The sequence below is a fragment of the Benincasa hispida genome, chromosome 9 (genome assembly GCF_009727055.1).
Source record: "Benincasa hispida cultivar B227 chromosome 9, ASM972705v1, whole genome shotgun sequence".
In the NCBI taxonomy this organism is placed as follows: Eukaryota; Viridiplantae; Streptophyta; class Magnoliopsida; order Cucurbitales; family Cucurbitaceae; genus Benincasa; species Benincasa hispida.
In genome coordinates this window covers 23,271,802-23,283,723 of record NC_052357.1, presented here as the reverse complement: position 1 = coordinate 23,283,723, position 11,922 = coordinate 23,271,802, and the positions used below count along the sequence as shown (strand labels likewise).

The 11,922-nt window shown below is 38.4% G+C and overlaps 1 protein-coding gene across 1 annotated transcript in view; it reads right to left on the bottom strand.

The window, feature by feature from the left end:
• Positions 1-289: 289 nt before the first annotated feature.
• LOC120086101 (E3 ubiquitin-protein ligase SP1) overlaps positions 290-11,922 on the bottom strand; it is a 29,153-nt gene continuing 17,520 nt past the window's right edge. Inside the window, exons 7-11 of the mRNA XM_039042546.1 lie at positions 4,388-4,500; positions 4,162-4,272; positions 3,835-3,878; positions 3,648-3,756; positions 290-785 (exon numbers count right to left, since the gene is read on the bottom strand). Of these exons, the coding sequence (XP_038898474.1) occupies positions 683-785; positions 3,648-3,756; positions 3,835-3,878; positions 4,162-4,272; positions 4,388-4,500 (480 nt within the window). The 3' untranslated portion in view covers positions 290-682. The remainder of the gene's footprint in view (positions 786-3,647; positions 3,757-3,834; positions 3,879-4,161; positions 4,273-4,387; positions 4,501-11,922) is intronic.

Below are 11,922 nucleotides of genomic sequence, written 5' to 3'. Positions count from 1 at the left end.
AACACCAATGAAAAACAAAGTTTATTTGTTCATGCTGATGACATGAATCAGCATGCATTTTTGGACTTTGGAAAGTGTACAACTCTAACTATGAAAGCCACAGTAATATAAAGAAAGCAAACAAAAAAAAAAGGTGGAAGGATGACAACCCCCAATTTCTTTTTTGTTTCTAAGTTATATTTTAGTTTCTAAACTCTTGGTAAATATTCCATTTTGACCCCTGAAGTTTCTATCTATCTATTTTAATACCTAAAGTGGTTTTCAGGTACAACTAAGTTCAAAACTAAAATTTTAAAGTCAAGGAATTAAAATAGAAGAATTAGAAGTTTAGGGACCAAAATGAAATAGGTAAGTATGACTAATGACCTTTTTCTCTTCCCCTAATGGGTCCATCTGAGAGTAATATGATAATATACATAGAGATGTTTAGTTCCATTTACAATTTCAAAGACAAAGGAAGTTAGTACACAGCAATTACGTTTAATTACCTTCTGAAAGAAGCTTTCAACTGCTATCCGGGGAGGTTGCAATATGTAACTGGCTAGTCAGATTCTTGCAACATGTGACAAATGCCTTCGTTAAGAAAACGATATGATAGCTTTTCAGATTTTTTAGTACAGCTCCAGACATATAGAAGTGCTCGTGAAGGTTAATGATGATAACGAGTCCTCAAAGCTGAACATTAATGGCGGAAAGTCTTTACTACCAGCTCAATTCGCCGACGACAGAGGGGACAGTTTGTTAAATGTGAACAACATGCTACACAGCAGCACATATGGCCGCACCTGAAATCACAGCCAGTTGACCAGTTTTTATGGATTAAATACTGAGATTTTTAGAATGCTAAACTGCAATTGATTTTATTCAGGATAAGGTACAATAAAGGCGTAAAAGTTCCTTCAAGCCTGATACGTTACAGGTTAACTAGATAGGTGATAATCATTAGTGTAACAACCCAAATTTGTACGCATACACTATAGAAAATTAAATGTCAAATGTTAAGTAGGACAAAATTTTATTTAAGGGGTGATAAATGTAATACCCTAACCCTAATTTAGAAAGCAGAAAAACAAATAAAATATATAATTAAGAATGAAAAATATATAAACTTAATAGAAAAATTGGGTGGAAATTTAGAATTGGAAAAAAAATAAGAAATTTATTAATTATCCAAAAATAATGAATAAGGAACAGAATAATTAGAAGTTGGATGCTATAATTCAGGAGACAAAGGGCAGTAGATAACTTTTTGTTTGGGCACTGCTCATTGGAAGAATTGGAGGCGAATTAATTGCCCATATACTCTTAAAATCTGAAAGAGTTAAAAAGAAAGTGGAATCCACAAGCAGTGAAAGCAACCCACGCGTGAAAAACTAGCGGAGAGAAAATTGGAGAGAGCGAGAGTGGAGAGAGCGAGATTCTCAGCGAGACAGTGGGAGAGAGCGAGAGTCAAATCAGCGAGAGCGAGAGTCACGAGAGCCAAACCAGCGAGAAAGCTGGACAGAGCGAGATTCTGAGAACAGAAAGAGCGAGATTTGGATAGAAGCGTGGATTATGCGTTGAATTTGGCCACGATCTTATAGATTATACATGGAGAGCCCTAAAATTGAATACAAACAAAGGTTGAAGACGTAAGGGCAAAAGTAAGCCAAAATTAGGTGTCTTATTAAGAGAAATTCTTAAACCTAAGTAATTTTAAAGAAGCCATTTGTAGGATGAGTTGTCACACAGAGAAGAGTTGGAAAGGGCTATAAATAGGAGGCTTTGGGCTGGAAGTTAAACTCATTCTCAAACAAAACTCAGTAGTAAAAATCATGTGAAAAGGGTGAAGTAATTTTGTTAGTTTGAAGGAGAAAACGCGAGGGAAGTGCTGCCCAAATTTCCTTCTGATTTAAGAGGGAAAGCTCTACCGATTAACCATAAGGAATAACTAGGATCGCAGTCAAGGTAAATAGTTTATCTCACCATCTCTTTAAGTGTTTCATGGTAGTGTACCTTTAATATGTTGCATAATTATGTTATTGTTATGTTGCATTACATGTTTAAAATATGTTATTGTTATGTTGCATTACATGTTTAAAATATGTTTATCAACAAGGGACCTCATGCATTATGTTTGTTCATAAGATTAAATTTTAATTAGACAAAGGTTATGCTTCTAGGGCTAGCAGAGCATGTATGGTTGCACCCCTCTAGACCCAATTCTATGTCAAGTTTATGCTAGGGACTAATAGGGTATGTATGGTTGCACCCCTCTAGTCCAATCTTACGTTTATGTTAATGGTTGATGTTGGATGCGACTCTGGCCCTACTGACTGCATGACCCGCTAATCATCAGATGGGTTAGTTTCCGCCTAAGTCCTCATCTTCCTATCAGGGCGGAGAAATTTATGTTAGAAGCATAACCGACCACCACATATTATTATATGTTTTCGGTCCCAATCATATGTTTTCAAAACATGTTGCATGTGATTGTGCATTTGGTCACTACCCTTGTGAGAACTACTTATTGGGTATATTATATACTCATCCTATTTTTACAGACTTTGTAGGTAAGGACACAGCGTAGGTGGCAGAACTGGACGTCACTCAAATGGCCAACCATCAAACTCACTATTATAGGCATATGCATTTTTGTATCACTACGCTAGTGTTTTATGGATCCTAGTGTTTTGTAAAATAAACTTTTTATATAGTTTTCTACCTAATTAATAAAATCTTAGATACGTTCTTTTGAGATTTTTACCAAAACTCATCTCATAATAGAAAAGTCTAAGTATGCATGCCGTAGCGATTAGACCATAATATGTAAGGATCCGGTCGTTACAATTAGGGGAAAAAAAAACCAAATGTGCTCCATAGTAAGCACATGAAGGGTTCAAAATAATAGTAACTCTTACATGTAAAAACATGTAAGAGAGAGATACCATTATCCATTTAAGGACATAACATTTAAGGATAATTTAGTGCTTAAAAAATTATCATTTATAAAACGACATAACAAAGAACAAAAGGAGGAAAGAAAAGACTTGTGATCGTGTTTTGACAACATGCCAAAAAAAGAAAAAGAGCCAGGAGAGGAAACATAAGCCAAGAGAAAGACGGCCAATTAGAAAATTAAGAGTCAATAAAATCTTTCAAGTAAAATTAAGTTTTATTTTTAAGAGTATAGTTTAAAAAAAAGGGGCTCGAATATAGTAAAGCCGTAAAGGCAAAATCTAGAAGTTGATCGTTTGGCGACATTCATGAGAAAGAGACACCAAGTGTGCTTAGTCATGCTTTCATACAACAGTGGACCCAATAAAAAAAAGAGGTACTTCTAGTGCAATTAAGAGTGGACTTCCACTCTCGCACTAAAACATCAAAAACCGGCGTATAACACATTGGGATGTATTCTAATTCCATTTCCAATTCCAATTACCGGCTGCCACCAAAGGCAAGAAAACCAAATTTATCTAAAATCTCTTCGAAATTCACTCGCTTCTCAATGAAGCAATGTTTCCCAAGTCTGTTCACCATTGATGCTGGAGCTAGTGAAGATATTTAGATCACTGCATCTATCATCTATCATCTATCATCTCTAGGCACGGGAGAAACATTTGTGCGTGTGTGTGTGTGTTTGGGGGATGAAGAGAAAGAGCTCTTACGGGACAAAAACAGCATTGTAGTCTCTCTCGAGGCATATTACACAAAGATCTGGCATTGACCGGTCTCTCTTTGTACCATCTGTTCCATTGCTGGCCTTTTCATCTTCCCCTGGAGCAATATAATTTTAGTATCATCCATGTGTATATTTATTTCTAGAGGCTATATATCAAAAACTTGGGATTCTACCTTCATTTTCTTGGCTTGATCTCTTGGCAGCTGCAGCAAGGACCCTGTACAATCAGAATATTTCTCAGCTAGCTTATAGAAAAATAATAATAATAATAATAATAAACATGGGGAGGAAAGAGACACGAGAGATATTCCATAAGGTTGACTGGTATATTATAAGCATCTATCTTTATAGTTGGTCCTTGGTCGTCCCTTAAAATGATACAAATTATAAGTGTTTTCTGGATATAATTATTCATATCTCTATGTGCAGTCTACATTCAAATAGTGCTTTTGAAAAAGAACGAATGAAGCAAATCTAATAAGTAAATAAACCGAGCGCACCTTTTCTGCAATTCCCAGCGACGCCTTCTCTCCATGAGATAAAGAATAGCATGCTTTGTGACCAGATACAAACCAAATATACTCAAACCCACGGAAGCATACTTGTACCACCTGGTAAGTATCCGTGTCATAACAAAGCACAGAGAAACAAATGCCCAGCATATACATACATTATGGGCAAATAAAGAGATGAAAATTTCTATATAAATAGGAGGACATAATCAACCTGGCCCACTTCCCAAGATTGCTTATGAGTTGATCAATTGTTTTTGGGGAGACATAAAATGGTCCTTTGTGTGGACGTTGAATTCTGATGGTACCAATGTCATCTTTGGCAGCCTGATTACCAAATAGACGAATCATAAGTAATTCAGAAGATAACCATGGTACTTTCCTATTTAAAACAATCCATGCAGACTATAGGAAAACCCTTCTCTATCCCATTAAACTGAATTCATCACTCCATTTGAGAAACCCCGTACTCTTAATCAACATTCATCAAAGCTAGTTCATCAACCCGCTTCCTACTTAAAAGAAGAGAAACAACATTCATAGAAGAATATAAACAAGATTTCCATATTAGAGGTACATTCAAAAGCTATATTTCATAGAATCTTCCAACATAGAAGGACAAAATTAAAGGAAAAGGGAATATTTGGAGAGTCTGCTAGTTGTTTACCATAAATGGGGTATATCTGATTCATCCTATATCACACCTTTGCAAGGTCCAAGAAATTGGGGACATTTTGAATTGTATTTTTCCAATGATTATTTCATTAGAACTCAAGGACATAGTTGTACAACCTAAAAAACAAATCATGTTCAAGTAAGGTCGTTCCAATGATTATTTCATTATGAATGGGTTCTAATATCTTAATGGAGGATCATCTTTTTCCAATTGTGATAGGCAATCGAGAACCGAGCAATTATGAATCAGTTTCTTATATTTTTGGGGTAAATGCACTTTTTATCTCTAGGGTTTGGAGTTCATGTTTATTTGGTTTGTGAGGTTTCAAAAAATACACTTAATCCTCCATATATGCAAAATGATTCTAAATTATCCCGGAACGAATGGCATCGTTGAAATTTCAAGGACTCAAACATGAGAGGGAATTGAGCAAAAAATGAAAATGAAATTTCAATGACTTGCCCAGAAAGTGAGGAATCTCTCCCAGTTAAAGATTTTAAAAATAATCAAATAACTCTTGAAGCCATATTAACAAAATTTGACATTTTCTTGTGTTGAAACACTTCTGAAACTAGTAGATGCGAAGACCCTTTGCACTGAACTATGAATGGCATGGGCGGGCGTGAGGAATAAGTGTGTCATTAGGAAAATTTAGGGCATGTTTGCTTTCCTCGAGATAATTTAGCTGGTCCTTTGCCAGTGCTTGTGTATAGCAACTACCCTATTAAACGGCTATCTACTACACTTCTATTAGACAGTCCCTACATAAGTTGATTCGAAACCTAGCTTTTTATTCCATTTTGAGCATGGTACAGTGAGCGAATGAACAAAATATCTTCTGCAGAAGACAGAATTTATAGCATTGAAGGGAGTTCAAGCATAAAAGATCACCCTGATAAAGAGATCTCAACAAAACATTGATTTCCCCTTCAAGAAATGGCCTCTATGGATGGTCCGATTTTGTGCACTACACATTTTCACTCATAGACAGATTTTTGTTCACAGAGAATGTTATAGATAAATTTGGTTTCTCTACAGTCAAGAGGATTAAGCAACCCATATTCGAAAATTGCCTCATTTTTCTATTCGTTAGGGCAGACAAATGGCCAATTGGGACCAACCCCTTTTTGTTTCAAGAGTATATGGCTACCCACTAGTTTCTCGCCTACAGTTGAATACGGGTGGAAGAACACCCCTCTTAGAGGTGGCCAGGCCATGGACTCATCCAAAATCTAAAGGGCTTAAAGGAGGTCCTCAAAGCATGGAACAAACTACTTTTGAGTGTGTCATGACTCAAAATAACCAGACTTTGGTGGAAATAACTCTGCTCCATAATTTAGAAGAAATAGAAGGAATATTCACGGAGTCCAACATAACAGCCTAAAATCCCAATTGCTCGCCCTTACTGCTAAAAAAGTTCTTTGGAGATGAAAACATAAGCTGACTTGGCTAAAAGATGGTGATTTAAATGCTCGTTTCTTCCATACAGTGGTGGCCACCGAAAGAAGAAAAAGCTCAATTCTTGAAATCTTATCTCAAGAGGTGTCAGTTTACTTACAAAGGCTAAAATTAATCTGAATTCATTCTTTTTTCTTTTAAATCTCTTTACAAAAAGGGCGAACCTCCAGAAACTTCCTCCTTTTAATTGGAGCACTATCTCAACTCAACAAGTCTTACTTCTGAAGTTAGCTTTTATTGAACAGGAAATTTGCCGAGCAGAGACTTGCTTATAATCCCCAGCACATCCTTAGCTTTTATAGAATTTTGCCGAGCGGAGACTTGTTTGAACCACAAATCGGGAAACCTTTACTCTATTCAACCACTGTCCGAGATATTTGGGATGCAGTCCGACGGTTATATTCGAGGTGTCAGAACACATCTCACCTGTATACTCTACGTAAACAGGTTCACGAATGCAAACAAGGGAGCATGGATGTAATGTCATACTTCAGCAAGATGTCATTGTTATGGCAAGAAATGGATCTATGTCGGGAGATCATCTGGAACTGCCCGCAAGATGGAATTCAATACTCCAAGATAGAAGAGGATGAGCGTGTGTATGATTTCGTTGCAGGGCTGCACCCCAAATTTGATACAGTTCAGAGTCGAATACTAAGGCAGAAACCAATTCTGTCTCTCATGGAGGTCTGTTCAGAGGTTAGATTGGAAGAAGATAGATCGAGTGCAATGAATGGGCCGGGTGTTACCACTGTAGAGTCAGCTGCCTTCGGGGTGAAGTCCGCTGGAGCTGATGGTGACAAGCAGAATAGTAAAGCACCCCCAGTATGTGAGCATTGCAAAAAATAGTGGCACACGAAAGATCAGTGCTGAAAATTGCATGGTCGCCCTCCAAATGACAAGTCGAAATCTAGGCGTGCTCTAGTGGGTGAATCAGTTGAGGGGGATGCACAACCTCAGACACAGCCTCCAGTGACCAACCCTGGTGATTCAGGTACCATAGGGATCGGAACAGTTGCTCAATCAGGTAACCCTCAATCTTTTAGTTTCTTTGTTGAAGGGAATGAGTTATGGATTCTAGATTCAGGAGCGACCGATCACTTGGCTGGCTCATCCGACCTGTTTCTCTCATACTATCCAAGCGCTGGAAATGAGAGGATTCAAATGCGGATGGGTCCTTCACTCCTGTTGCTGGAAAAGGCAGATTGTCACCATTTCAAGGATTAACTCTGCAAAATGCCTTACATGTGCCCAAACTTTCTTACAACTTATTATCAATAAGCAAAATAACAAAAGATTTGAACTGTAGAGTTGTCTTCTCACCAGATACTGCTTTGTTTCGGGACTTGAGCTCGGGGAAGATGATTGGCATTGCCCGATATGACAGAGGCCTATATTTCCTTTCTGCAGATGCTTCCTCCAGAAGCTTGTTTAGGACTAGTCTTTTATCTTCATTTACTATGTCTGAAACAAATTATTTATTGTGCCATTTTCGTCTTGGACATCCTAGTTTTCAATATATGCGATATTTATTTCCTCATTTATTCCATAATGTGAATGTTTCTTCATTATCTTGTGATGTTTGTATACGTGCTAAACAACCTCGCGTGTCGTTTGTTTCTCAGCCTTATAAACCTACCCAGCCTTTTCACCTGGTCTACAGTGATGTTTAGGGTCCCTCAAGCATCTCTACCCTGTCTGGTAAACGGTGGTTTGTAAATTTCATCGATGACCATACCCGACTTACATGGGTATATCTTCTTGCTGATAAGTCCGAAGTTTTATCTACCTTCAAACAATTCTATTCCACTATACTAACACAGCTCAACACAAAGATTGCCATTCTTCGGAGTGACAATGGTCGTGAGTTTGTCAATCACACCTTCCAGGAATTCCTAGTGTCAAAGGGGATCATCCATCAAAACTCGTGTGCATATACTCCACAACAAAATGGGGTGGCTGAACGGAAAAATCGCCATCTCATTGAAGTTGCTCGTTCCTTGATAATTCCAGCATCTCTTCCTTCATACCTGTGGGGAGATGCAGTTCTTACCGCAACTCATCTAATTAATAGAATGCCTTCACGAGTTCTAAAGTTTCAAACTCCTCTTGAGTGCTTCAAAGAGTCCTATTAGTCTACCCGTCTTATTCCTGAGATTCCTCTTCGTGTATTTGGGTGTACAGCCTTTGTAACTCATGGTCCACACTAGACTAAGTTTGCCCCACGAGCTCAAAAATGTGTGTTTGTCGGGTATCCCCTTCATCGGCGAGGCTATAAATGCTTTCATTCATCCTCCAGAAAATATTTTCACTATGGATGTCACGTTCCTTGAAGATAAACCATTCTTTCCCGTTAGTCATCTTCAGGGGGAGACCACGAATGAAGAGACTAACAATTCCACGTACTCCGTACCTATTAGCCTCAATCTTGAGCCTAGTCCTAATATTCCTGAACCAAGTCTACCTAGTCTTGAACCTGACTCTACTCCTGTTGTTCCTGTGTCGGTTCTTCCTACTAGACAAGTGCCCTGGATAACATATTATAGGAAGAATCTCAGAAAGGAAATTCAGGAAACCCCAGTGTTCCATCGGAAAGTGTCCAAGTGTCGAAACCAGCTCAGGTTCAAGATCCCGTTGTTCCATAGGAGAGTCTTGAAGAGAAGTCTGGGAACATAAATGATGAGACGAGCTCAGAGAAGGTTGAAAATTCAAGAGGTAATGAGGTGCTGAAAGATCCTCAAGAAGATGCAGAATTATCTCAAAAGTCTGATACTGAAGAGGGACAGACGAAAACTGACAACTATGATACCACTCTGGATATGCCAATTGCTCTGAGAAAGGGAACCAGGTCATGTACAAAATACCCTTTGCATAGTTTTCTGACCTATAGTAACTTATCTCCTGGTTTTAAGGCATTTACTACTCAGCTGGATGCTCTAACAATACCTACCAGTGTACATGCGGCCATGGAAGTTTCCGAGTGGAAAGCAGCAGTAATGGAGGAAATGAGAGCTCTCGAGGCAAATAAGAATTGGGAGTTAGTAGCTCTCCCTAGAGGTCACAAAACAGTTGGTTGCAAATGGGTGTTCACAGTGAAATATAAGTCTGACGGAACACTCGAGAGATATAAAGTCAGGTTAGTTGCTAAAGGGTTCACTCAGACGTATGGGATTGATTATTCAGAAACTTTTTCCCCAGTGGCTAAGTTAAACACGATTCGTGTTCTTCTGTCTGTCGCCGTAAATAAAGATTGGCCCCTACAACAACTAGATGTAAAGAACGCCTTCCTAAATGGTGAGTTAGAAGAGGAAGTTTACATGAGTCCACCTCCAGGTTTCGAAGCTAAGTTTGGGAATCATGTTTGCAAACTCAGGAAGTCTTTATATGGGTTGAAGTAGTCCCCTAGGGCATGGTTTGATAGGTTCACTGTGTTTGTTAAATCCCAAAGGTTTGTTCATGGGCATTCTGATCATACCTTGTTTACCAAAAAATCACCCTTAGGAAAGATTGTTGTGTTGGTAGTGTATGTTGATGACATCATCCTATCAGAAGATGACCCGGCAGAAATTGCTAAGCTAAAACAAAGGATGGCACGTGAATTTGAAATCAAGGATCTTGGTAGTTTGAAGTATTTTCTCGGGATGGAAGTGGCAAGATCGAAGGCAGGAATATCTGTTATCTCAGTGGAAATACACTCTGGACTTGTTAAAGAAAACAGGAATGACTGGATGCAAACCTATTGACACTCCTATTGAGGTCAATAGTAAACTGAAAAGCATTTCGGAAGGAGTTCCTGTGAATAAGGAAAGGTATCAACGCTTGGTAGGAAAACTGATTTACTTATCTCATACTAGGCCCGACATCTCCTATGCTGTGAGTGTAGTAAGTCAGTTCATACAGGGTCCATATGAGGAGCACATGGAAGCTGTGACTCAAATTTTGAGATACCTGAAGTCCACCCTTGGAAAGGGCTTGGTGTTCAAAAAGCATGACACACGGAGCATCGAGGCATATACTGACTCAGATTGGGCCGGATCTGTGATTGATAGAAGGTCAACCTCAGGGTACTGTACCTTTGTATGGGGTAATTTGGTAAGTTGGTGGAGTAAAAAACAGGGTGTAGTGGCCAGAAGTAGTGCTGAGGCAGAGTATAGAGCTATAAATCTAGGAGTGTGTGAAGAAATCTGGTTGCAGAAAGTTTTATCTGATCTTCACGAGAGTAGTCCAGGGCCCATGAAGCTGTATTGTGATAATAAGGCTACCATCAGTATTGCGAATAATCCCGTGCAACATGATAGAACCAAGCATGTGGAAATTGACAGGCACTTTATTAAGGGAAAGTTAGACCGCAAAGCTATCTGTATTCCCTATGTACCTTCAGTCCAACAGGTTGCAGATGTTTTTACGAAAGGGTTATCGAGACAGACGTTTGAAGATTGTATTGGCAAGTTGGGTCTTGCCGATATCTACGCCCCAACTTGAGGGGGAGTGTTGAAATACGTGGAATTAGCCCTAAGGGTTTTTTTGTAATTTACTATATTTGCTAAATTAGGGTTTCACCTAATTCTATTTATATCTGAGGTTGGGTCTATTGTATGTATGACATTAAATAATAAGTCCTTTTCTATCGTGGTTTTTCTTCCCTGAATTAGGGTTTTCCACATAAACTCCTTGTGTCTTCTTCTTTCTATTCAATTTCAATAATAATATATATTTAAAGTAATATGTATAGTCGTCCTTTATCGTAATTTTGTGTATCCTAGATTAGGGTTTTTCATTCACCTATTATATATGTATCTTTTGTCTAATTAAATAATAAGAAATTCATCCTCCAAAAGTACGGAGTACATGGTATCAGACTGATATTCGTTTAGGATTTAGAATATTTGTTTGACGGCTTTGTTCTCGCAAAGTTAGGGTTTGAGTTTGGGCCATCAACTTCGAGTGCCGTTTGTCCACACCGCCCACCTCAGTCTGCCTTCATCGTTCACCAAAAACTACCGCGCATGAGGTACACACACCACCAAGTTGGTTCTGCCGTGGCCACGTGCCTGCGCATGGAAGCGTATGCATTCGGATTTTCTGCTTTCGTCGGTTGGGTTCATCTCGGGTTGTCTTTTCCGATCCATCTTTGCCTTTTGTTCTATCAACATTTACTCAAGTGTGAGGTTGTTTGGAAAATACCCTTTTGTTCCCAAAGTTTGTGAGGTTTTGTTCTAATTTGGGATTGTTTTGCTCTTTAGTTTACCTTGCTTACGATTCTGATTTGTTTAATTCTGCTCGTGGGGTCGTGTGTTATTTCTTAATGGATGAGACGAAGCATATGATTGTATCTAATGTAATTCCCTTAGCATTAAAGATAACAGAACATAAGTTAATGGAGCTAATTACTATGATTGGCGTCGCACGATTCAGTATTATTTACTTAGTACCGATATGGATGATCATGTAACTTAGAATCCACCATAAGATGATATGAAAAAGGGTTGGCTTCGTGATGATACTCGACTTTATCTTCAAATTAAGAATTCCATTGAGAGTGAGGTTGTTAGTTTAATAGATCATTGTAATTCTATTAAGGAACACTTAGAGTTCTTAGAATTTTTGTACTTGGG